This window comes from Triplophysa rosa, linkage group LG1 (assembly GCF_024868665.1).
Source record: "Triplophysa rosa linkage group LG1, Trosa_1v2, whole genome shotgun sequence".
NCBI classification, from domain to species: Eukaryota; Metazoa; Chordata; class Actinopteri; order Cypriniformes; family Nemacheilidae; genus Triplophysa; species Triplophysa rosa.
Window position 1 is genome coordinate 31,435,174 of NC_079890.1, and position 27,819 is coordinate 31,462,992.

General features: G+C 38.5%; 1 protein-coding gene across 1 annotated transcript in view; it reads left to right on the top strand.

Moving 5' to 3' along the window:
* LOC130549411 (pyruvate carboxylase, mitochondrial-like) overlaps nucleotides 1-27,819 on the top strand; it is a 127,677-nt gene that overhangs the window by 88,647 nt on the left and 11,211 nt on the right. The window contains exons 4-11 of the mRNA XM_057326652.1: nucleotides 4,008-4,152; nucleotides 4,250-4,339; nucleotides 7,098-7,319; nucleotides 7,637-7,793; nucleotides 9,241-9,481; nucleotides 9,779-10,028; nucleotides 14,829-15,073; nucleotides 21,675-21,854. Of these exons, the coding sequence (XP_057182635.1) occupies nucleotides 4,008-4,152; nucleotides 4,250-4,339; nucleotides 7,098-7,319; nucleotides 7,637-7,793; nucleotides 9,241-9,481; nucleotides 9,779-10,028; nucleotides 14,829-15,073; nucleotides 21,675-21,854 (1,530 nt within the window). The remainder of the gene's footprint in view (nucleotides 1-4,007; nucleotides 4,153-4,249; nucleotides 4,340-7,097; nucleotides 7,320-7,636; nucleotides 7,794-9,240; nucleotides 9,482-9,778; nucleotides 10,029-14,828; nucleotides 15,074-21,674; nucleotides 21,855-27,819) is intronic.

Here is a 27,819-nt window from a genome sequence, read left to right on the forward strand (position 1 = left end):
TTAATGGATGAATGGAGTTGGGCGGAGCTTGATAATGTAATTATGTCAATCACAAATGTATTACTAGAGTATTTGTGTTAGGTGACATGCAGGAGACATCAAGTTCAGCTCACAACCACACCTTTATTTCATTTGTTTCCTATCATGTATTAAATATAAACTTCATCAATTATGTAGTCCAAGGAGGGGGATTTGGAGCTCAAGGCAAGCTCTACATCATAGCCACCAGGCCAAGTTTGTTTACATTTATCTTACTCAAAGATCATGTGAAAAGTTTGACCTTACACTGGTTTCCAATAGTTTCAATTTCGTGTATGTTTCAGCTGTATCCTACATTGTCTAACAGTGGGCAGTAGCTCAAAGCATTGCGTTAGCAGTGCAAATGTCAAGGGTTTGAATCACAGGGAACACATGTACTGATAAAAAATGTATACCTTGAGGTCGCTTTGGATAAATGTGTATCTAAGATTTAGTACTCTAGATATCGAAGTTGAAAAATCTGTTGTTTTACCTCATCCTCCTCCCCCACTCCAGGCATGTGTGATTGTCTGTGTGAGAGAGCAATGTGTGCTTATGCTCCTCTATATTTAGTCCCATTATCACACACTTAGTCATAACTTATATTCACACCATTGCCACAACACATACACACAGAAAGAACAATGACAATTAATCACATATGCATCACACTTACACTCAAACTCTCTCTCTCTCTCTCTCAAACTCAACTAGACTCGGCCACTACGTTCAGCACCATGGACAGCGCATGAAACTGTGCAGCATATCTTTGTGTAAATACAGCGTTTTCTGTGCAGTGAAACTTTGTGACGGACGCCTTGACAGAAATGCTGCTTTCTGTTTACTATGTCTGCTAACACGCTTCAGCAATTTGTCGGAAATAAAGAGAGAGACACAGATGGGTGTAGGACAAGACGGACTACTTGACAGGTCTTTATTTATGCACTAATGGCTTCACGCATTACCGAAGAATAAGAAATGGTGTGTGTGTGTGTGTGTGTGTGCGCGTTCATGTCTACTCCAAGAGATGTCAATTACCATGACAGGGCCACACTTACATTTGTTTGCTAGACAGACACATAAAAGTCCTTTTTTATACTGTCTCAGGCTTTTATTTTGCATGGATTTGTGTGCATTTTTGGTCATTTGTTTATTTTGTTTGTTTGTGAGTTATTTTTTCCCCAGAATAAAGATATTGAGCCAAGTCACTGACCTCCAGCGAGAACATTTTGTCACAGAGCTGTTTGGAAGTTTAGAGTACTTAAAAGCAGTCAGTTTATCTAACATCAGAGAGAGAGAGCAAGTGTAAAGTGTTTGTGTGTGTGTGTGTAGGAGAGAGAGGGGTTAGATCTCTGTTTGATGATATTCGGTTTCTTTTTCTCTCTGATATCAGGGTAAATTTGGCATCGGTTCCTGAACACATGATGGATGAAAATCTGGAAATAGACTTAGGATGTACATTAGATCAGTACTTCCCAATTCTCAAGAGAGTCTGAGTATTTTTCTTCTATGTTAGCCAATTCTGCAATTAAATATTGTCACAGTCCTTCCGAAACCTTGGATGTCCAAATTGAGTCGTTTTACTTTTTAAATGATCAAATACTGTGTTGTCAAAGTTGACAAGCATATACATTTTATTGTTTAGATATTTGTAAAACCCATTGACAAACATAAATATGAATGATTTATGGAAATAAAAATAAAAATCCTGAAATATGGAGATACAAGGTTTCCGAAGGATAGCAGTTAAATGAATTTGCAAATAATTATTCACATTGATTTCAATTGAATCAATAGATTTGAATTACAGAGTACAGTTAAATTGAGTTGGAACAGTCAAAGCAGATTAAATAAAATTCTATGGAAAGCAAATCAAAATAAATCATGGATCAGAAATAATGAAGGCTGAAAGAAACGAGGAACGAGATTTCTTTCTATTGAAAAACGATGGCACGCTTGCAGAGGAAACGGTTTAAGGGAAGTAGAAAGTGAAGTGCACTGTGAAGTCAGATCTGTTAAATGAAGCCCATGAAGCAAATGCAAAGACTGAATTTGACCCTGCAGGGCTCCACAGGAGTGACAGTCAAACCAAATTACAGCAACAATGATACTGCAAAATAAGACGCACACGTGAGGATCCAGCGCTGCTCATATTCAAGGTCCTTTTCTCATGCAGAACCGCTCATCTCGCCTCATCCCGCTGCTCTTTTTATAACCGTTCATCATTCGTCACATCTGATCCAAGAAGGAGAAGAAAGGGAGGGAAAATTGCATTAAATCCTCCATTAACTCCTCAGCTTCCATTGGGGTCCTCTAGAGAAATCCCCTATTTTCTCTCAAGTTCTTCTGGGTAATTGAGTTTTGATCCCTTTCTAGAACACACTGTGTGACGTATATGAGACCTCCCTCTGTGTGTGCGTGTGTGTTATCGCACATGAATATTTGCAACCGTGTCAGTTAGACGTCATGTTTGATTCTGGAAGAGATTTAGCGATCTCTGTTTTTTCACAACATCTTTTTTATTCTCACTTTGAAACGCACCGTTTTCTGGCTGGCACTCTTGAAGTGGTTTTACCCTGCCTTTGTGTGTCTGTCACAAAAACACACAGATCCTGTCTGGATTTTAAGCTCTTCCTTTGCTGTCTCTCTTTGTCATATAAACGTGCGCAAGCACACACCCCGGTCTCACACCCCAGAGCATATACAGTACTGAAGCACTGTCTGTTGGTGCGGCGAGCGGTGTGTGCGGTTGTTTTGATAGCTGCAATCTCTGGGCCCATTCCTGTGCAGGAGTTACGTTATGGTCTGAACTGCAGCTGTCTGCAATGCAAATGCATTTATAGCAGCCATCAGGAAATAAATGAGAGTGCTCTGAGAGCACACATTACAATACAAAACTTCCCACAGTCTGTGAGAGCACTGGCACAGAATACTGCGCTGTCAATGAAATGGACGTTATTGGCCCCCGGTCCAAATTAAGTTTCATGGTTTGCTTTTTAGAGTGTATCGGTAATGTACTGAAATGTATTATAGTTCTTTGTCTGTAAGTCGGTAACAAACTATATGTCTATGAAGCATATGCATGCATATTACTTTCCCCAACGTCAAGATTTAGATGTAAAGTCCAAAAAATGAAAATTCTGTTATAATTGACTCACCCTCTTGTCATTTCAAACCTTTCTTCTTCAAAATGCAAAACAGGATAGTTTAAAGCATGTTGGTACAACGGCGGTACCCTTTCACTTCTATTGTATGGACACAAAACCAGTGCAAGTCAGTGGGTACCGCTGCTACCCCCTTTTTTTAAATATCCTTGTTTGTATTCTCCAGAAGAAAGTCATACCGTTTTGAAATGACAAGAGGATGAGTAAATGAACACAGAATTGTCATTTTTTGGGTGAACTATCCCTTTAAAATATAATATAGAATATGGATGTGTGAATTGTAACACTGTTTTTCACTATTTTTAAGATTTGTTTAGGTTTCGTGTAGTTCATTTACAGTGTAATGAGGTCAACCAGTGTGAACAATGATTGAATTGTTTTTATAAAAATCTCATGTATAATAAACTTAACAATACATTTTATCATGTCACCCTGCAGCGTACTGTTCACCCCCTTGTCCATTTGTGTCTCAGAATCTGAGTTTTTGTGAAGTATTTGTTTAGTATTCGCAGTGTGTGATGGTTAACAAGGATAGGAAATGTGTGTTAAGTATACCTAAATTAGCCCTGAAGTATCCCTAAAATGGGATTTTCTGTAGCATTCACTTCACACAGGTTATCAATTCAGCAACAACTCATTTAAAAATTCAATAAGTTCACTTGATAGAGCGTACTGTATGACACAATGATCTTGGTTGTGTTTTCAAAGCCCATGTGTCAGTTATGCTTTGACTGTCCATTGATTATCTAATGCTCTCTCTCTCTCTCTCTCTCTCTCTCTCGCTCTCTCTCTCTCTCTCTCTCTCTCTCTCTCTCTTTCTTTCAGACTAATATACCCTTTCTGCAGAATGTACTGAGTAATAGCCAGTTCCTGTATGGCACAGTGGACACACAGTTTATTGACGAGAAACAGGAACTGTTCAACCTCAAGCCTACACAGAACAGAGCTCAGAAACTTCTGCACTATCTGGGTCAGTGTGTGAGCATTCATCACTGTTTGTGCACCTGTTATGGCCGACTATGTGTGTGCGTACGTTGGTGTTTAAACATCTGCCGGTTTCTCCACAGGTCACATCATGGTAAATGGACCCATAACTCCAATTCCAGTCAAAGCCAAACCTTCATCTGTTGATCCAGTCGTTCCACCCGTTCCTCTGGGTACGTTATACATACAGAGACACACGTGTACAGTGGAAGCTGCTTTAATACTGTAGTTAAACTACAGTTAAGCTTTTCTTTAAAAGGTTAAACTACACCGCAGTTCCAACTAAACATATCTATCAGTCTGTAAACTGTCAGAAGATAAATATTATTAATATTATATATTTATGTTGTGGTCACTTTTGTCTATTTAATGATGAGGATCTTAATAGGTGTGAAGCATTCAAATGAACTAATACATTTTGGCTAACTAAACGCAGTAAAACTGCAAAACGCTTACTATTTCTATATCTCCTCTAAGTTGAACACTTGGTAGGTACTGCGAACCGTGCCATAAACTACAAAAAAAGATGTAAAATATCTTGCTGGAATTTCAGCCCAGGGACGCAAAAGAAACAATTTACATGAACTGTCAACAAAGGAACTGGTACACTATAATAAATTTGACTTGCCGACACTACCCTTACAGTATGAAAACTGTTTCAAAGAGCACGTTGTTATTGCCCCAGTTCGTGTGCAATGCAGTATTTCATAAAAACAGCAATCTAGCATTTTGTCACATTAAGTTGCCACTTGTAAGCAAAAGCTTGTTATTGTACAAATAACAAGTGCACTATAATATTTAAGACAGCTAAACTGTCACGCTATCGAAAAGTGTTGTTAAGTTAACATAATAAAAATGATAAGTTTGTTACTCCAAAACCATGCAAACACACATTTCGTATTGCTTACATTGTTTATGGACACACAAGCCACATTTAAGGTGTATTACATTAGACGTTTGGGTGTTACAAAAAAGCACAAAATTCATTCCCCTGTGTACAGCTGCCCAAAACACTGGCAGCGTTCCTCCACGGCTCACTCTCTCTTTAACGTGTGTGTGGACGTACGTGTGATAATGCAGCTTTAATCCTTCCCTTCTCTCGTTCTTTCTGCCAAATGAAAGAGGGATCCGGCCACATTAGAAATCTCATTACAGGGGTTTAGGTGTGTGTGAGCTGCATACTGCATTCCCTCAGTCAGTGTGTGTGTGTGTGTGTGTGTGTCTGTCATTCCTGTGGGATGGAGAGTGTGTATGCATATGTGTGGACAATTCATTAAGCCAATTTTCACCTATTCCCATTGGTTTACCTTTTTTCTTTTTTGTGTGTGTGTTTGATTCAATTTGTGTGCGTGCAAGTTTTCACAATTTTTCCCTGCCCTCAATATTGTAGACGGTAGTTATTACTGTATAGATTAGTAATTTGCAGGACAAAAAAAACTCCCCCATACAAATTGACCGATTGTGTGCTGTTGCTTGTTGGTACTGTAGGCGTGTGTGTGCGTGTGTGCAGAACAGGTCTTTCATGGAATAAAAAATGCATGTGTCAATGTAAGTAGGTCACATCTGTGGTAGGTGTACTCAAGCCTCATGAGATCGCCATTGTGTGCGTTGCATGTGCGAAGCAGACACACAATGAGTGCTAAATTGGCTTTGGCCTTCATCTTCACATGGCAGCCAGCATTCCGTATTGAGAAATTCCCTTTGCAGAAAACCCCAGCATATACATTTAAATCTACACGTGGGTGTATTTTTGTGTCTTGAAATATGCAGATCTATGCATCAATGTCTTATTTACCTCGTTTTCATCATCAGTCACCCCCATCTTTCTTTTTCTTACACCCTCGTCTCATTGGGATGTGTGATTTTGGCTGTGTTTGTTTCTTTATTTTACTTCCGTTTGATTAATCTAGCAGCCCACTGTTTTTTCCCAACGATTTAGACGTTTGCCTTATTTACATAAGCCTTCAGCAAAAGTGAAGGGAGTCACTGCGTGCAACTTTGCCTGTCAGCTGGTGAACTTTAATAGCGCCACCAACCAAACTCCCCGCTGCGCTAATGGCCCTTCCGACTCTCTTTGTGGCACGTCAGAACAACAAATTGTTTGGAATTTCTTGGTGGTTGATGGTTGAAATGTTATTTTTGTTAACTAAAACTATGACAAAGATTATATCTAGCTGTGATAAAAGATTTCCGTTGGTCAAAAAAATGGAAAAACAATAAGCTGTGTATATTTGATAACATAATTACTGACTTTCTCTTATTTTTATCCAATATTTGAAGGTCTCTCCCAAATCTGACCTCTAACCAATTTGTATTGATGTGTTATAAGGAATAAAAACTGCATTAAAACCAAAATATACCGTTATTTACAAAAAAGCAACCTAAAATCCACCTTTATACAACATCAAACTAAACTGAAGTTAATGAACAAAATGCAAAAGAAAAAACTCGCCCACTTGGGTTGGCTTGCATCTTGTAGCCTCATTGGTGACCAGGTAATTGGTGACCAGGTAAAAGAACTAATCAATGGAAAGTTGTAAAACAAGCAGCAGCAGAGTTGTCTAACAAAAGTGATCTGGCCTAAACGTTATCGCTCTTAGCAACCGCAGAGGTGCATATTGTAAATGCTCCTGTTCTTGTTTTCAATGAGCTTCACGTTGATTGGCTGCCAAAATGAGGCGTAGAGATATACGCGACAGGGAATCAATGAGAAACGTCGGGGGCACTTGTTTAATACATCATTCCTTTTCACTTTCAAAGCAGTGAGTGTGACAGACCCACAACGAGGAGTGGTCAGAGTTCACCAACAACAGTCGATAGTTTATAATGAAACCCCCTAGTTTCATCAAGACGTTTCAAGTTGTTAAATGTGTCGCTGGCTTTAGTTGCATTTGTGTACATGTTGTTAATAAACTATGTATCTTTGTGCAGGTGAGCCGCCCATGGGCTTCCGTGACGTCCTGTTGAAGGATGGTCCCGAGGGGTTTGCGAAGGCCGTTCGACAGCACCAGGGTCTGCTCCTGATGGATACCACCTTCAGAGACGCCCACCAGTCTCTTCTGGCCACTCGTGTCAGGACGCATGACCTCAAGAAGATCGCTCCCTTTGTGTCTCACAACTTCAATAATCTATTTAGCCTGGAGAACTGGGGAGGCGAGTGACAGATTCTGTGAAGTCTTTCATACAGCGTTCACAGTCTTTGACATTTCAGTATTGCTGCTGGGTTGCTTAACCGAGGATAAACAATAATGTTCTTCAGTTAACCTTTGACCCTTTGAATTCATTCTACAAAAGGTTACATCTACTAAAATTGAACTCTTTGGTGTGTGTGTGTTCAGGGACAGTATTGGTTGTGTATTGCTAGACTTTTAAGTGTTTGTGTGCGTGCTTGGCTTAGTGCAGATCAGTTCAGCTTTTGAAATCACCGTTATTGGAAAACATGACCTTAAAATCTCACTTTCTCCCCTAAGGAGCTACATTTGATGTAGCAATGCGTTTTCTCTGGGAGTGTCCGTGGAAGAGACTGCAGGAGCTCAGAGCTCTAACACCCAACGTCCCCTTTCAGATGCTTCTACGTGGAGCTAATGCTGTGGGATACACTAACTACCCCGATAATGCTGTGTTCAAGTGAGATCACACTACACACACTTTTTATCTGGCTGGGGATTTCACATTGACTTCTGTTGGATTTTACATAGAGTTAGCGATTTAGCCCATCTCAAACAATTGTCTTTGCATTGTAAGACTTGAAAAAAGCCTTTTTTTAAATACTACTTTTTAATAATAGTGGCTGGTCCTCACGATGATCATTTTAGATTTAAAATATGTCTTTATAGGCAAAATCCAAACTTATACACACTCAACACAATAGTGTATGAATTGAGAGTTCTTATACCGTAACTGTGGTAACAGCTGGAAGGCTCAGTGTTTTGCATGTTATGAAGTATTATCATTTTAATGTTGCAAATAAATTGCATTTATTGCTGCTAACTGATACTCTTAATAATATTCTGCTTTATGTGTGTTAACTACTGTGTCGGCATGCAGATAAATATTGTAAAAAAAATCACATTTAACGTTTATTCTGTAAGTGAAGTTTGCTCACAATATACCAGTAGCCTGTGTTTTTGGGGATTTATTATTATTGCTCATATTTGTGGTCATGGATTTGAACTTTTTAGCCAAGTCGTGCCCTAAAAACCAGCCACCCTAGTTATACATTAGTAGCAACCACTTACAGTAGCAGCCGAAGACTTTATACCACATATCAATACCTTAAAGGAATACTTCACCCAAAAATAACAATTCTGTCATCATTTACTCACCCAGAAGTTGTTCCAAACCTATAAAAATGTTTTGTTATATATTTGGAAGAATGTTTGTAACCAAACAGGTCTGGGGCACTATTGACTGCCATAGTAGGAAGAAAAACTACTATAGTAGTCAGTGGTGCCCCAGAACTGATTGGTTTCCCACAATCTTCAAAATATCTGCTTTGTGTTCTGTAGAGAACAAAGACATTTCTATAGCTTTGGAACAACTTTAGGGTGTGTAAATGGAGAAAATATTTATTTTCTTTAGCAACCAGCCACAAAACCCTAGCATTGCATCACTTACATTTTCCACAATAAATCTAGTTTTATCTAGTAGTTCCACACTCCAATTTCTGTTTTTGACTGTTAGAAAGTCCGTAATATGTTGAAAAGAAGTGTGTTAAAGCAAAATCAATAGTAACTCTTGGCTGAGATTGAATGCACATTTATATAAATGTATTTCTTTATTCTCCTTAAATTGCACCATATTTTGCAGTTTTGAAGTTGGCTGTGGTGTGAAACTGCTTTTTTCTTTTCTGTTCTGAGAACACTCTCATTCTTTTTTTGTACTCTTTACTCTGTTACTGTTTGTCATTTACTCATGTCATCTCGAACCTGCATAACATTCTTCTGTAGAACAGAAAGTGTGAAACTTTTGAATGGAGACTGAGGATTTCTTCTGCATTCATTTTCAATTGGGTGAACCTTCCTTTTAATTCTCAAAGCATGTCTCTATTTATCTTACTTTTCTCTCGTTCCAGATTCTGTGAGGTGGCCAAAGAGAACGGAATGGATATCTTCCGTGTTTTCGACTCATTGAACTACATTCCCAACATGCTTTTGGGTATGGAAGCAGCAGGCGCGGCAGGGGGCGTGGTGGAAGCGGCCATTTCTTACACGGGAGATGTTTCTGACCCCATGAGACAGAAATATACCCTGGACTACTATCTGGAGCTGGCCGATGAGCTGGTCAAGGCTGGTACACACATACTGGCCATTAAGGTAGATACACAAAAATGACCTGACAAACGTACACTCGCAAAGGCAGGGGTGAAGGCTTGCTGTTGTAAACACTGTTTTTAGTGTCAAGACTCTTAGCATGTTATTTTCAGCTTTGTTTAGAAGTCACTGAAGGGTGTAATAACTGGAGCCATTGACAGTAATTCTTGTGCTTTCACTATTATTTTGTGTTTTTCTTTCTCGTCTCCTCTTCTTTGTTGAGCGGCTGTAATGGTGCAGTAATCATCATAACATGATTTTCCACCGGTTAAAAACACCTCTCCTGTCTTTTATCTTCAGGACATGGCTGGCCTGCTGAAGCCTGAAGCCAGCCGCTTGCTGATCGGAGCGTTGCGGGATCGTTTCCCTGACGTTCCCATCCATGTCCACACTCACGACACGGCGGGCGCGGGCGTGGCTGCTATGCTGGCCTGCGCGGAAGCGGGAGCCGATATAGTAGACGTGGCGGTGGACTCGATGGCCGGCATGACCTCTCAACCGAGCATGGGCGCCATCGTAGCCTGCGCGAAAGGAACAAAACTTGATACTGGTGTGTAGACATGAAATATTAGTTCAAGTGTAACAGTATTTTAAGTAAGTTTCTAGCCTAAGAGTTAATAATGTACTGTAGGTCAGAACATGTGCGGCGCGGTTCAACAGGCTGTCCGTGATCAATTTAACTTTGTCCAAGTTACAGTCGGCCTCATTTGATTAATGACGTTGAATTAGTCAAGTCACTAAGCTCATTAATCACGGGACACAGCGGAGGCCGTCTTCATATATCAATAAAACTGTACATTTATACAGTTGTGTGTGTGTGAGAGAGAGATATAATTGGTGTGGTCTGAGAGGCGTGTTGAACAAAAGGCTCACAGTAGCATGGGAGGAAATATGTTGACACATTCTGGACAAGGACTAATGACGGAGAATAAAATGAAAGAGAGAGTCTCCTCCCAGTTTAGTTGTAACTTAATTCGCCTTCCTCCACTTTATTACCATCAATGTGGAGTCAAACCTCTTCCTCTCATCCCTCTTTCTCCCCCGTACTGCTCTTCTGAGACAGTGTGGTTAGATAAAGACCTCTGTGTTAGACTTTCCACCCCTCAAGAGTCTCATCTATGCATCGGTGTAGCCCCATCATACAAAACTACCTGTCTATATGTCTGTCTTTAAGCAGTTAAAAGAAATAAGGTTCAGTAAGGGATACATAAAAGAAAAAAAGGAAAAATAAAGATGACTTGTCGATAGGCAGTTGATAGGGTGGGGGTCGTTGCTAAGTGGTTGCTAGGGTTGCCGGGGCATTGCTATTGTGTTTTAAGGCCAGTGCTATTTGATTGCTTGGTGAGGGTTTGCTAGCCATGCCAAGATGTTGTAGTTCTGTGTGTGTCTCAGGTTCCTTCTTTAATGAAAATCTATGAGATCACCTGTTTCATCGACTGCCAGGCAAATATCAATCTAAGAATAGTTGAATCACTTTGAAAAGTAATAGCACACATCTCATCAGCAAGCGAAATGATTTGAGCTGTCATTCATGTCCATAGCACAAGTTTCTCTTTTTTGTTTGTTTCAAAGGTCAGTGGATGAAATTTAGCGGCATCTAGCGGTGAGGTTGCTAATTGCAACCAACGGCTCAATCCAGCCCTCCCTTTCAAAGCACTATGGTGGCTGACACAGAACTAAGATGTTGTCACGTATTTGCTTCTTTGCCGAAGGAGATTTGTCCGTTTAGGGCTACCGTAGAAACAACATGGTGATTAGACCTATTTCACAGCGTGACGTGTACAAACCGGAAGTAGGGTAAACGCTTGTCCGGTCAATGCTCTAGCTCCGTTCGCTACACAGAACAGTTGTGGAGACCAGAAGAAATTAGGCATGTAGCGCTCCCTTTATGCTGATTTGTCTAACGTATATCAGACCTTGATAATAAATAAATCGCTCAAAAAACAATGTTTTTGTAATGTTGGTTTTCCCTATTTTTACATCTCCCAATAAACCATGAATAAATCGGACAACATATGTTACTTTTGTTTTTGGTATATAAAATGAATGCCTTTGAGAAAACAAGCTGAATGAATGAATGAATGGCTAAGGCAGCAGTGCGGCCAGAAAAAGGTTTTCCCTACCTCCGGTCTCTGTCGCCATTTTTTGAAATAGGCAAATTCCATGTAAGGGGACCCGCGGTGTATGTAGATAGAAATAGCTAATAATAACAATAAAAAGTATAGGTAATAAAAACATAAAGCTTCATTATGTAAGGTCTTTATACACCTCTGAAGACATAGTTGTGTATATTATATTGAATTTCTGTCAATAGATCTCAATAGAAAATACACACTGGACCTTTATCACTAGAGTCTTGTATCATTCTCTGTTACTACCTGCAGAGTGTGTGTATAACATACAGGTAAGCGTGTGTGTTTGTGTGTTAAGGATAAGCTACAGTTTGATTTATTCATGAGAACATCTGTTGAGGTAATTGGTCACTGCAGACCAGTTTCACAAAGACTCCCCATTCTTCTAACCTCTCTTTCTCTCTCTTTTTCTTGCTCTCGCTCTCTTTCTTTCTCGGTGTGTGTCACTTGTGCTCTCAGGTGTATTGTGCTGGTTAATTTAGTTGCCGGTGTAGCAGGCTAGCGCAGGTAAAGCATTAGCACACTGTCTCTTTGCAGCTTTAGTTGTTTGTGATTAATGTCACGCACACCTTTACTGTACCACCTTTGTTAAAGGCTATTTTACCTCAGGTTTTGCTTTTTTTTCTGCATTTCTGCATTCTCTTTCCAGCTGCCCTGTCAATGATTTGTGTTTTCTGGCTGTGCTCCATATTTGCTGTTTGCTTATTTCCTCATTCCTTGTTCTACAGTATATTCCTGCTGTCATAATGCATGTTGTCTCACATATTCGCCTCCATTTCATTCCTTTAGGCATGATGCTGGTTTTCAAAATTGACGTTAAATTGCTATAATCACCCATTTTATTCGTAGGAATTAGAAAACTTGTGTTTTCTAAAAGTGTCATCATTACTCTCAGACTTTCTCTTTTATGTCTTTAATTTTTCTTTCATGTCCTACACTCATCTGTTGCTATGCGTGTTCTACCCTTTTCTGTCTGTATGTTTCCCCTTTAGTGTGTATTTTTCCAGTTTTCGAGCCCCTTCCGCTAACACTTTCCTCTCTTGCTCCATCACTTGTTCTCTCTGTTTTTTGATTCTCAGTGGACAGACAAGTTTAGACTCACTTTCACAAGCAATCGCTTTTATCCCCACGAGAGCCTTTACATACCATTCTAAAAGACTCTCTTTGTCTTTTAAACGCGCCGTTTGTCTTATCAAAGTTATTTGTGCCAATCTTCAATGTTACGCTGACTAATATTCGTCGCACTTTGAACAAATTGTTTTGACCTCAGAGCTCCGCGGAAAGTGTTAAGCTTAGCCTGCTTTGTTTGGTTTATCACTGCATGGGGTTTAACTTTAAGAAGTGTTTTTTTGTTGTTGTTCTTACGAACATGTTTTACGTGGTCTTCCCGGGTAAAATGCCCCAAACGTGTTTAATTTGATGTCTAATGATGTCAGCAAATGTGTTTGAGGGGTCGGGGTTAGGAAAGGAAAATGGAATGGAAGTCTATGACGTATCCTCCTCATATAGTGAAACTAACGTGTGTGTGTGTGTACTACCCACATAACTATCATTCGGGGGCATATTTGTACCCAAAAGTGAGCAAAACCTGACAAATCCGAGCAAAACCCGACAAATCCGAGCAAAACCCCACCTTTGGGGATGTCCTAATTTGTAAAAAAAAAAAAAAACGATTAAAATACTGTAGAGGAAACTAAGCTTTTTCTTTTTAGGTTAGGGTGTGGAGTAGGGCTAGTTTATAATAATTTTGTAAATGTATATGTTGTGTATAAAAACAGTCTATGAAATATCCTCATTTGATAGATAAATGTGTGACTTTTTGCACCTTTTCTGAAGGTGTCATGCTGTACTGTCATTTTCTGATGCTTTGTCCTTTGGCTGTGTCAGGCTGCATGGGTTCTTTCATACAAACACTCATACACACACTTTTTCATACCTCCAGGCGGATTTTAAAGGCATTTATCTACCGTAGTGACATTGATGTCACTTAATGGACTACTTCTGCAATGTCGGACTGACACAAACCCAGCCAGCAGCATTATCATGGCAGGGGGCTTATCAATAATGGCACAAGACTGTATTAATGCTGAACGTGTATGTGGCCCGAAGACTGGAAATATGCCTGTCGTGGCATCAGGCTTAATTAAATCACCATTGATTACTACAGTCTGACTTTATGGAGAGTCTTTATTGACGGATCGATGGTGTGTTTGGAGAGGTGTCAGATCAGGACAGCCAATGTGTCTGTCAGTCAGATGTCGCCAACACAACAGGATGGAGACGGTGCTGCTATCTGTAGCACCTAATGGGATTAGAAAGGACAGGGTAATTAATTTCACTAAATTGATACTCGCAGCTCAGTCTTGCCCGTCATTAACGTATTTCTGCCTTTTCTCGGTTTTAAAGACAACTTTGGAGATGACTAAGTGACTCTAATTACTCCATTCAGTCGCTGTGTCTTGTTAAACAGATTTGAAATTGTAATTTTCTTTCGAAGCGTGTGCGGTGTCAAATGAATATTAGGAAAATGAATAGTTGCAGCTATAAAATTCGCTCGGATGAAATACGTTCAAGGTCCCATTCAAATAGCTAATATATATCACCACCAGCAAATGAGTTCTACATTAATAGAATTATCTTTTTTGTTACCTTGCAGTTTACAGTTTTGCAAGGGCTTTAAATAGGGTAATGTTCATCCGACCTGAAAAGACCTTGATTTTTAATGACTCAATGACTTTACATGATCTGTATTGCTGTACATGGCTACTTACCAAGTAAATAAATGAACGTGAACTACTGATTTAGTTACTATTGATTAGAGAAGGGACCCTTTGGATTTTTTTTCTGTTTTTGAATATATTTTGAAGAATGTAGGAAAGCAATAGTTCTGACGACCATTGTAATTTGTTCTAGTATGGTAGTCAATGGTGGCCAAGAATTGTGGTTACAAGCATTCTTCCAAATATCTTTCTCTGTGTTGATCAGAACAAAGAAATTATACAGATTTGAAAGAACTCGAGGGTGACTAAATGATGACAGAATTTTTATTTTTGGGTGAACTGTCCCTTTAAGGCAAATTTGAAAACAGGTGCTGAATTATTTACGGTATTATCATGTGTGGTATTAACACAGTATTGACAATCGTGGTTTTTAAACCGGTGTATTGTGACACCCCTGATACTTAACATCTGCTACACACTATTTTGTTGTGTTCACAGGAGTTTCCCTTGACAAGGTCTTTGACTACAGCGAGTATTGGGAAGTGGCTCGTGGTCTGTACGCTCCCTTCGACTGCACCGCCACTATGAAGTCTGGTAATGCAGATGTTTATGAAAATGAGATCCCAGGTGGCCAGTACACCAACCTTCACTTCCAAGCACACAGCATGGGTCTGGGTAACAAGTTCAAGGAGGTGAAGAAAGCCTACGCTGAAGCCAACAAACTGCTGGGAGACCTCATCAAAGTAAGATCTCATTTTGATTCACAATGTGTCACCCACTCGCTCTCTCTTTCACTTTTCTTCTACCCTTCTCTTTGTCCCTCTTTTCTTCTGTTCCACATATTGAAATGTGTCCTTGAAGGCCAGTGTACAAAGAAACTTTTTCTGTTTCGTTGGACTTCCTGTCATTTCAGTTTCACAAGTCAAGTGCATATTCTACAGTCAAAGCTGGAGCGTTTTTATTTTTCCTGTTGTTCCAAATCAACAATGAACTAATTCACGCTGCTGAAAAAATAACTTAAAGGGATATTTCACCCAAAAATGAAAATTCACAAAGTTGTTTCAAACTTGTATTCATATCGTTGTTGTGCTGAAAGGAGTAGTTCAGCTTCAAAATGAAAATTCTGTCATCATTTACTCGCCCTCTTGTCATTCCAAACCTGTATGACTTTCTTTCTTCTGCAGAACACAAAAAAAGAAGGTAACAGAACAGCACCGCCCACCCAACCACCCCCACCCCCCCATTCGCTTCTATTGTAACCAATGCAAGTGAATGGGGGGCAGTGGGTATTCACACACATTAGTTTTCTTCAATATATCTTCTTTTGTGTTCTGCGAAAGAAAGAACGTCATACAGGTTTGAAATGAGGGTGAATAAATGATGACAGAATTTTCATTTTGAAGGTGAACTACTCCTTGAACACAAAATATTTGAAAGAATGTTTGTAATCAAACAGTTCTGGGGCACTATTGACTTTATATTAGGGAAACAAATCTACTAGTGCCACAATGGTGCCACAGAACCGTGTATTTTCTCACATTCTTCAAAGTAATCTTTTGTGTTCAACAGAACAACGAAATTAATACAGGTTTGAAACAACTTGAGGGCGAGTAAATGGTGACAGAATTTTCATTTTTGGGTGAACTGTCCCTTTAAACCAGATTAAGAAAATGTGCGGCTCTTGGTTGGTTTAAGCTGGTCCAGTAGGGCAGTCCTTGTTTTTTATTCTTGTTTTTCTTTTCTCTGTGTTCTACATAATAATTTTATTTAAATTTGAACAGCTGCTTAAAAGCTTAAATGTTCATCCAGAGACTCTAAACGTAGCAGACATGGATGGACATTTTTTACTCAGCATGCTGGAGGGCGGCTAAATGTCAGCCCATCACCCCTCTAATATAGCAACATATCTGATTGAAAAACAACTTCTGCCAAAACATTGATTTAACCTTGAGGGCACATTGTGCATGTCAGTGTGAAAGTGAGTCTTCTGCTTTTTAAATTAGATGTCAGCCTGATACTAGCAGTCAATGGCTATGCTAACTATACTTCCTAGCTTACTATACACCACACAAGCATACTGTAGTACACTCAGTTGTTGTTCTAGGGTTGCATAGTGTACCGGTGCTACAGAAGCATTGCGATGTTAAAGCTTCAAAATACCTGCGATGCTTCTCTTTTTATAGATTGTAGTATCGTAGTACCGTAAGTAAATATGCACATTAACGTTCATTTGAACACTTTCCTCTGCCTTTTTGCGGTGTTTCTCTCCTAAATTTATCTGTATATTGTACGAGTCGTTGCTTCGTCATTGAATAAATCGTTTAAGTCGTTTTGAACGAATTGGTTGAACGATTCACTAAGGCTCGATTCACATTTCGCGTCTAAAACCGCGCGGAAAACGCGAGCTGCACTGTGTTCTCCTTTTTTTCCAAAGCACCTGGACTTCACGCTCTCCTGGCATCTGTCGTCGCTAAGCAACCATGGGCCACGATAGCCGTTGAGACGAGGAGGTATAAACAAAGGATATATGGATTATATGCACTGAAAATACCTCGCAATAACTCTGCTACTAGATTTAGTTATGCTGTGATCATCTGTGTCTCAATTTTCATTGATCTTGTCTATATTGGCTGGTTGGTTTTTGTCACATGACCTGCGGTGCGCTTGCGCCTTTCTGAAAAGTTGAGATTTTCTCATCTCAATGCGGCGCCGACGCTCCTGAAAAAAATTGCGCGTCGCATCGCATGCGCGTCGCCCCCTATTTCCCCGCGGCTGCCACGCGTCTACATTTAAAATAACGAATATGCGCGCGGAAAAGACGCGAAATGTGAATCGGGCCTAACTCAGTAAAAAAATGGCCGCCACCTACTGGCAGTTTTAGTTTCACATTTAAAGTAAGCCTAATATTTCCCTTTATAAACATTGCTGTATAAAGGAAATTTGTCACACATTTGAATTAGTTCCCATGTGAAAAATGTTCTAGAGTACTTAAGAGTACAGTAAACTTTACTAAAATTCCTAGACACTAGTGCTTTGAGTCTTCCCATAAAAATGTAAGTGTACTACAGTTTTTGCTACAGTTTGTCCAATTATAGGTAATACTACAAAATATTGTATTGTACAGTATAATACAGTTTACTGTAGTAAATACAAAATGTTTAATGTAGATCTATGTATTTAGGTTATTTTGTAGATTTTGTAGATTTCGGCGTGATACTGGGTTGGCTGTCAGCTTGGAAGTTAATAATGCGTGTTTTGCATTTTTAATCCGTTTTTTTGATGAAACATTAAACATTAATGTCTTTTCAAGCAATGAGTCAAAAATGTAAAGTGAAAATCACGGCTAATTTGACGCCAATTCATTCATGGTACTGAAAAGCCAAGTCTAGCTCATTTCATTGTGGAATGCAGTGTTCACACACTGTTTGTATGCTGCTATGTGTGTAATATGTCATCTGGGTATCCAATAAAGGAAATAAGCTGTTCTGCAAAACAGTGAAAGTAAAGTAGATATTTCCAGCATACCCAATATCACCTGCCAGTGTCGGATTGTGCATCGCCACACACACTAAGACAAAATTAACCTATCAGCTGTAAAGGATCTGGCATCGTTTGCTTCAGCTTTCTGCTCAATGCAATCTACCACAAAGATTTCCCTTAAAGTTCCTGTTTACCTTTGGTGCATCTGCATGTGATTGTTATTCAATTCACAGTCTTTGTCCTGTCTTTCTCTCATTGCATTTCTGCCTGCGCTCTTTTTCCACCCCATCTCCTTTCAATTGACTTCATTGGTTTGGAGGAAATGGGTTGGATGTTGAGTTTTGGTGATACAGTTGAATATTCCCTTTGCTTTCTCCTCTCTCTCTCTCTCTCTCTCTCTCTCTCTCTCTCTCTCTCTTTCTAACTAAGTGTGTCCAGAATAGCATAGAACCTATTTTTAAGTATACTGTACATTATGTATACTGTGCACAGTATGTAAATCTTCCATATGTATTAAATACCCAAATGACCTACTTGCCACAATATGGAATATACAAGATTTCAAATTGCAACCAGGAAGTTAAGAAAATTAAGGACATTTCAAATAAAAAAGTGCTCCCTAAAAATATATACATTTTCTATGTACTGCACTAGTTTTCATTCCGGATACTTCTTGTTCCTTATCCATTGGTTTGCTGACACACACACACACACACACACAGCCCTAATTCAGTCTCTTTCTTGTAGCAGCTACCACTGATACACACAAACCATTCTCTCGAGTTCAAAGCGTTGGCTGCCATGCCGATGGCCAAACAGATGTAGCCTGTCAGTTAGCCGGAGATAACAGCACAATAACTCAGTAGAGAGTAAACACTTTCAGATCGTGTAGGTGTATGTGAGTGTGTGTGTACAGTAAGTGGGCAGGCGAGAAGAGGAAAGAAAGACATGAGATATTGCAGCAGAGCAACTGAGATGTATACAGAAGGATTAGTGTATGTCAGAAACATAGTAAGAGCAAATACTGACGGGCATGAGGATCTGTGTGAGTGTCTGTGTGTATTTGATCCCTCTTTATTCCCGTCTGAGTCTTATCTCATAACAGTCTCTGGACTGCCTCTATAACTTGCTGACAGACGCTTGACCTCAACCAGCTTTGCGTTGTGTCTGGGTACTTAACAAATCCTCATGTCAATTAACAACCTATTGATTTGTCTGAGGTTAATTCTGTAGTCTAACTGAAGGAGGGATGTTCATGTTCAAAGATTTTACAATAACTGAAGGTTTTGTGTTCAAGGATTTTACTGCAACTGAAGGCATCTTCCTCATAATTGGAATCGTTCTCCAGGAACTTGCTCGCTTTTGGTTTCGGACCGTCCTGCCAAGCAAATTAAAATGTTAAAGTTTAAGATTTGATTATTAAAAAAGTTGAATATTGAAATGAGATGGACAACTCATAATTAAAGAAATAGAAAATATCACAATTTCAGTTATATATGGATAAAGAATCAGTAATGCTTTACAATAAGGTTGTATTTGTTGACATTAGTTAATGCATGAACCAACAATGAACAATACTTCATTTATTCATCTTAGTTCATGTTCATTTCAGCATTTGTTAACATTTTTAAATCAAAATTTGTAATTGTTAACTGTTAACATTGGGTCCAGTTTGTGAAATTTAGTGGAATCTAGTGGTGAGGTTGTGAATTGCAACCAACGGCTCACTCCACCCCTCACCCCTCCCTTTCAAACAGGACAAAGATTTCATCACGTTTTCACTTTTTTGACGTAGGAGATAATGTAGGGCTACTGTAGAAACAACGTGGCAAATGGCAAATTCCATGCAAGTGGACCCGTGGTGTATGTAAATAGAAATAGCTCATTCTAAGGTTATAAAACATAATGCTTCATTTTGTAAGGTCTTTATATACCTTACATAGTTATGTATATTATATTGCATTTCTGTCAATAGATCCTCCAAAAAATAACACACTGGACCTTTAATGCACAGTCAACTAACATGAACAACCGTATTGGCGTTAAACAACATTAACAAAGAGTTAGGTCATGTTAGGAAATGCATTTGCTTATAATCCTACGTACAACCTTATTTATTGTGAAGTGTTATCAAAAAACCAAAGGCTGTATAAATTGAGGACTTGAAAGGGAATGTTTTAAAGATTGTTAATACATTGGTAAGCTTTGCTAAACATAGGCAGTTTTTCAAAGACAAAGATATGAGCAGAACTACAGCCTTCGAGTCTTGACTTGAGATGGCAGAATGAAAAGCCTCTTGAAGGATCTTTCACGCTTAATTTAGTGGAATCACAATTCATTTTTCAGACAGATAAGTATTCAAATTGCATAGAGTAATTTCCCTGTGAACAGCAGTCGGTGTCTGAGGTGACTGAACCTCCACTGATGTGGGCCTGTAGAAAATGATTCACGTGTTAGATTTGAGCATTTTAACAATATGCAAGCGTTTCATATTAAGTTTTATAATGTTGACATTTGTTTGCATAGGAGCAGATAAGAGGTTTTACAGTTTGTCATATCCGAGTAGAAATTTCTCCCCTGTGTCACAGACGCTACGGTGCCATCCGTTCTCGAGTCACTCAGGATCTTGAGAGCTACTGCTTATCCACACTCTCACAAGGCCACATTTGTCTGTGTGGCTTGTATTTAAATGAGGATATTAACCTCGAGTAACCTTTGCCTAGGGCTCTTTCACAAAACGTAATACTGAATGTCACTTTAATACATTCTCGCTCATTTTTTTTTAACCCATCCCCAACTTCTAATGCTGGAGTGGTTGCAGGTTTTAAGTGGTTTTGTTTTAAAAGTACTGAGGTGACGGTCCAATAGCAAAGATGGACTGCTTGTTATTTTAATACTAATACTAACGTTTTGTTTGTTTTTGTCTTTCTTCCTGTAAGGCTACTTAGAAACAATGAAACGTTGTAATAAGCGCTATTGAAATAAAACTGAATTGAATGGTTTGGGACACATACAGTATCAACACCATGATTCTTTGAAGTACTTTGAAGCGCTTTGTAAATAACACGGTGTACTGTATGTGGTAATATTTCACTATTGTACATAACCACGTTCCATGATATTACCATGATGTCAGATTAGTTTTTTTATCATTTTAAAATGACTAGTCTATATACTGTAAAGCTGAACAGTTGACAGCAGTTTTAAAGTTTATGTGGTATTTTGTCAGAGTGCTAAACTATTTATGTGAAAGAAAAATGGCATGACATTTAACATTTTATTTCTCTCCTCAATCTCTTGTTTTTTTCCCAGGAGTCTTTCTCTCAAATCGCACACAATCCTGAGCGCTCTCTCATTTACAGTTCTATACCTTCCTCAATTCTTTCTCTCCATCCTGTGCTGTAGCTTTTTCTTTAGCTCTACTGGTAACATGGTGCTAGGCTGCTAGCAATATCAAGGTCAGGGGTTTGAAATGTATGGACTGATCAAATGTATAGCTGGAATGCATGTCTCTTTCAAGTCGCTTTGCATAAAAGCATCTGAAAAATGCATAAATATAAATTAATCACTAATTCACAAATCCACTTTATATTGAGTGAGTCTGAATAACCTTTAAAGGAAGTTTAAAATAGATGTTTAAGTACATGTTTTCATCTCCGGTCATTTGGTGTTCACAATTTAAAAAAATCTACGTACAAATGCACTAGTTCCACCAATTCTTGGAATATTTTTGTCTCTCTGTTTGTAGGATCTTTGCTGTTATTCAGAACAGTAATAATCTCTGCTCATCATTTGTCAATGTCAGTGAGATCTCTTCTGGATATAAATAGTGTTTTCTGTGTCTCTCTCACATTGTTTGTGCAGGTGACTCCCTCATCTAAGATCGTGGGTGATCTGGCTCAGTTCATGGTGCAGAATAATCTTTCCCGGGCTGAGGTGGAGGAGAGGGCAGATGAGCTCTCATTCCCGCTATCGGTTGTGGAGTTCCTGCAAGGACATATCGGAATACCATACGGAGGCTTTCCAGAGCCCTTTAGGTCAAAGGTGAGATCACACACGCTGCTAAAACAAACCCAGTTTGCATACATGAAAGGTTAAATACTTTCTAGGTCATTCTGATTATGCAGTACGTTTGAACCTTTTAAAAAATGAATGTCTGTGTTGTAAAGTTGGGAGGTATTTCTGTAAAGAGGAATAGCAGACGTGGACATTGGTTTAAAGGCACGGGAGAAAATAATGGGAAACATGTTTTGTTTAAAGCAGTTACAAAGAAATTTAACTAGGAAAAAATCTCTCCGTTTATATGTGATTTTGTGATTAAATTAACTAATATGATTTCCATCTTTACCTTTATGCTTTATTCATAAGATATAGATGCCGACGGGATTTTAGACTTAACAATGAACCTTTTCTTAGATCAAGAAAAGTGTTAATAAACAATGGGTCTCATTCATGAAACATTCGTAAATATATGTGATTTGTGCGTAAAACGGACCATCCCGAAAAATCTCCTCTGGATTCACAAATACTTCGTAAACGTCAAACGTGTGTATGTTAATGAATTCCAACCATTCGTAAATAAGGCGTGCATGCATGCTCATTCATAATTAGCATAATCCCCGCCTATGAATTACAGCTACGCAAATTATACGTAAATGCTGGAATCCTCTGGATTCCATTCTCAGGTTTGGCATGTTATATTGCATAAATGCATAGGAGACTAATAGGATATATGCCTAACAATAAATTAATCAATTAACGTGTGTAAAGCCTTTTTAGCCAGTTGAAATAATGCCTGGTGCTCTTCTGAAAATAACCAGCTGGTGGCGCTTGAGAGCGCTTGGATGCACTGAGCGTTTTTCCAGAGACACGTTGGTTGCTATGCTTAGGAATATCCACAGCAGTAACATGTTACGAGCAGTGTTGGGTAAGTTACTCTGAAAAAGTAATTAATTACTAGTTACAAATTACATATTCAATAGTGTAATTAGATTACTGTACAAATTACTCTCTCCAAAAAGTATTTAGTTACTTATTACTAATTACTTTCTGTATCCTATATCAACCTTGATTAGTTAAGTGATTCAAGGATAGGCATGAAACGGCTCTTTTAATTCATTCAAATAAATAATATTAAACTACATAAAGTAAGAGTATTTTCTGTAGTTTAATATTATTTATTTGAATGAATTGAAAGAGCCGTTTATTTTATTAACTGACCAAAGTATTACAAATGTGAGAATTATACATTAAAGCACGGATTTTAAAGTTAGACTTTGAATTTTGATGTCAATTCCACTATTACACACACAAATATAAAACAAAAAATATAAAATAAAAAAAAATAAAAAAAAAAAAAAATAAAATAAAAAAAAAAAAAAAAAAACCATAAATTAAATTTTAAAAGGAAAAAAAAATAAAATAAAAAAAAAAAATAAATAAAAAACTAGTTACACCCAACACTGGTTACGAGTATCTTGTTTTTAAGATTATTACTGAATATAAAAATGCAATAACCAGCAATGTTAACTTCTCCATTGTTGTGTTGTACAAGTGTGATGGTTGGTCAATGTACTGTTTGTCCTGCCCCTCCTCCACTGTGATTGAACAGCTGTGTAAAAATAGATTGGAGTAAAAAACGACAAAAAGACAGGGCAAAGGAACACGTGAAAATATCATAATGATACATAGTGTATCAAAATGCAGTGCAATCAGTTTGTCAGAAAGAACACAGAACATTTGAATGTTTATGGACCATTTACTCATGGTATGGAGCAGGTGTAATTTTTTTTCGCACCAACTAAAATTTTGAAAATACGAAAAATTATATGAATCTGAAAATTTACGTCAGAACAACATTACGAACGATTTACACACTCGTGTTTCATGAATGAGGCCCATTGAGTGTAACTGGTTTTAATTTTTTAAGACGATTCACTAGTAACTTTCTGAAAAATACAAGTCTTTGTCATTACATTTAGCAAATGCTTTTATCTAAAGCCACAAAAAGAGGAGACATATTTTCTGTTTCTGTTAAAAGTATCAGAAGCTTTTGTTTATGAATAATCCTTATGAATAATCCACAGACTGTGTAAAAGAGAATATGCAAAAGAGCAAGAGTGAGAGACTGTTAAGATAGAGGGAATCGCTCAGTGTGCATCCATCACAAAGTTTGTGTATATATGCCATAGAGGAAGAGAGGGAACATGAGAGAGAGAGAGAGTTTGAGACAAAAGCTTTATGTATGAGTAAAATTGTCACTTTTTCCTTGTGCTTTTTTTTCACGCAGAGTTCACGCAGAGTTAAATCCACCATAGTATACACACACACACACACACACACACACACACACACAACCTCTAGTCATGAGGTCACAGCTTTATTTTTAAACAGTTTTTACTGAGGACAGACATTCTGCTGTTGCAGTTGAAGACAAATTTTTTCTTTGATTTACTTTTTCTCTGGAGCGCGCATACACAGACAGACAAACTCTTTTGAAGCGCTCTGAAGTCCAAATATGAAAGATCAAACGCTTTTTGTAAGCATTGGCAGTATTTCCATGTGAGAGAGCTCAACATTTGCCCACAGAATAACAGACAGACAGAGCAGCAGAGAAGCTGAAACTCGCTTTTTCATGAGTAGACAGAAAAACAAAGGCGAGAAGGAGGGAGGCAGACATTACAATTTAATATAATGACTTGAATATTGTGTCTTAGTGGGAATAGATCAGAATATGATAAAGGTCTATGATGTATTTTATTGACATGTCATGGCACTGAATGTGTGAGTGACTGATTTAATTGCCTTTCCTCGCACAGCACCGCAACATGCTTGTATTTTTACTTTAAAGTCCCCGTGAACCGGAAGTTGCGATCGCTTTTATTTCTGTATTTTGAAGCATTTCCGAGTGAAATGGAATTTCTAATGAGAAAAATAGTGGGCGTGGCTTTCGTCTTTCTCTGCGATTTGATTGGATGTATAAAAACAGCCGTTGCATTTTGAAATGGAACTGACAGCAGACTGACAGTTGAAGAGTTAACGGATGCTCCACCCAAGCCCGTCTAACATACGTCATTTAAGATGGATAGACATTACAGGAAGGAAGTGCATTTTCAGATTTTAACTAAAGATTATGTGGGCACACGAATTTTAAAAAGAGAATTACCCACATTGATAAACTATTTACAATAAACGCTGCAATATTTCATGAAAAAATAGGCACTATAATTTTTTATTTCACTGAGACTTTAAAATGACGGTGGTCAAGACCAAAGTATGACTTACATTATCTATCAGTCAACAAAAATATATAGTAATTCATCAACTAAAAAAAGGTTATTTTGAAGAAAAACCGTGTAAAACACCTTTTTTGTGAGTGAATTGAATGACCAAAATACAGTGATGCAACAAAAGACAGTAGAAACCATTAAGAACCAGATGTTAGTCGAGTTTGTTGCATTGCATCGCACCACATCCAGTGGAGACAGAATTTCTATTTATAATGAGTTCTATAGTCTTTTGTCGCATTGCATCACGCCTCTTGAATGTGATGTAGACAGGGTGTTTAACAAACTGTCACACCAACTGTTTTCTTTTGAAAATCATTCATTTTTAAACTTGCCCCCCTACCATTTTATTGTTTTATCGGAGCAGGTAACATTGTGTTTTTATTATAGACAAAGAATGCTTACTCTGACACTTCTCTGAATATTACATTGTAAAATATCCTCAGGGTGCTGTTGTTGTTCTGTCACTCCTTTTGACTAATTACGCATACAGGCACAAATACACTCCCAAACACGCTACCCTGAGGGGAGAACCTAAAATGTGATGAAGCGGTGCCGAGTTTTTAAGAGCTTCGTGCTACGCTGTCTAACTTGGGTTTAAAATAAGCTTTTTCATTTACCAGCCTATGTGTCAACTTGAATTTCTGTTAACCCACCGAAATCACAAAGTCACAGCACAGATTGAAGTATTTATTATGAAATTGGTATTTTACGTGATTTAAAAGTGACAGTCAAAATACAGCCCCAGAAAGCAGATTTTCATTTAATCAGGATTTCTAGATGTATTGTCTGTTGAATTTCAACAAACTCAAACCTCAGGAGTGACATAACGTCATCCAACAGCAATGTGAAAGACTGACAGCATGACAAAGACACATGAAAACACATTTCACATCACATTTAAAAAAATTACTTCCTAAATACACATACAAATATTACACTGTGGTATTGCTTAAAAGTGAATGTAAACATGTTTTCTTTGTAATATTTGAGGTCTGAAAAATACAGAGCATCTTTTCTGTTATATTGACCTCCATAAATGCTAATAGAAACGACATTTTTATTTTAAATTTGGTAAAACAAATATTGTTAGTCGTTCACAATTCAAAATGATGCATTTTATTCAATGCATTTTTTTGTGAGATTTCGCCACACACCAGTCATTTGGTGCTCATTAATAGTCTTGTTCATGTTACCCAGATATGGACAGATTCTGCACAAAAAAAGCGATACTCTTACCATTATATATTGCGAGTTCATCATTTACATTAAATCTGTGCAGATTTGACTTAAATGAACTTTCCCAGATATTTATTTCCATGCTTCAGCCATCTTATCAGCCTCATTTGAATTACCTGTATAGTTACAGAATATAAATAATAATAACGTGCACAACTGGCCATTGAGTTGACAGCGTTACCCACCATGGTGGATTCTCACACTTGCATTTAACAGATAAGCGGGTGTTAATTTGAAACCCTGACCCCTAAAGCAATGTGTGTGGGTATTGAGAGAGAGAGAGAGAGAGAGAGAGAGAGAGAGAGAGAGAGAAGTGTATGCAGGGTCATAGCTAATGGGGTGATAGAATAGAAAGAGATTAAGGAATACAGATCAAAGAACTTTGATGACACGAATTGCTAATAAATATTCAATTTTGCAATACTGGTGTGATGCGTATCAGAGCTGGTGAATTGCATTTTAAACAGGAAAAGCGGTGCAGAACAGTTCACCGTTCACTTAAGAGGCCTAGGTTCAATGGCGTACAGCCCTGTTCACGTGATTTCAGAGCCGCAGTAACTCTCTATGCAGCTGTGTCTCTATCTGTGCCAATCAGCTCGTCTAGATAAACTCAGATAGGCAGACGTGTTGTGTTACACACCACTGGGCAAACACTGATAAGTGGCCAATCTGCTCCCACAGGCATCCACACACCTATACACACACAAACGGATTGAGTCAGAAGAAAACATGACCGCTGTCTTATTGATATGATCAAAACATGTCATGCACCATCACGTCACTTAAACATGCAGCCTCATCTCATTCGAAGGATGAATTTTGTCAGTGATAACGATAAGATGCTGCTTAAGGGTACAAACCTGTGGTCTCGGCACACGTTCGGTTCTTGTGACATTAGCAGACGCTTTAATTCAACATCGCTGCAGTCTCAATCCTAAACACTCTATGTTTAGAAAGCCCTTCAACAGCACGCACACGTACACGTATATTCCTGGCTTAGAAATGGCCTCAAAAGCTGTCAAATTAATGAAGAGTGACTGAATGAAGCATGGAGCATCTTTGAACCGCAGCCAGCGTGACTAATAGAATTGGGGAGGCTTCTTTTGTGTGTCATTCCTCCGCCAAGGGAAAAGCCTCTAAAGCCTTTCCTGGTGATCCTCGCGGTGCTCCTCCATACACTAATCAGCATGTTTTATGTATTATTTAAAATGCATTAACCGAATGTGCTAATAACAGCCTCTTCCGAAGCCGAGACGCTCCGGAGGTTTTGCGGAGGGACCTGCGTGACCGCGGGGAGGGCGTGTCACGTTGAGTTTGAGGACCGTGGAGAAGTCTGGAGAGCGTTTGAGGTACACGCTGATGCTGTGAGCGGCTCGCAAGTCACGATCGTGTTTCCTATCAGGACTCTTCAGCTGCTTTCTGCTGGGGTCTGGATTATCCAGAGGAAACCGAGAAGGCGTGGCCAAAGTTTTTGTTGAGTACTT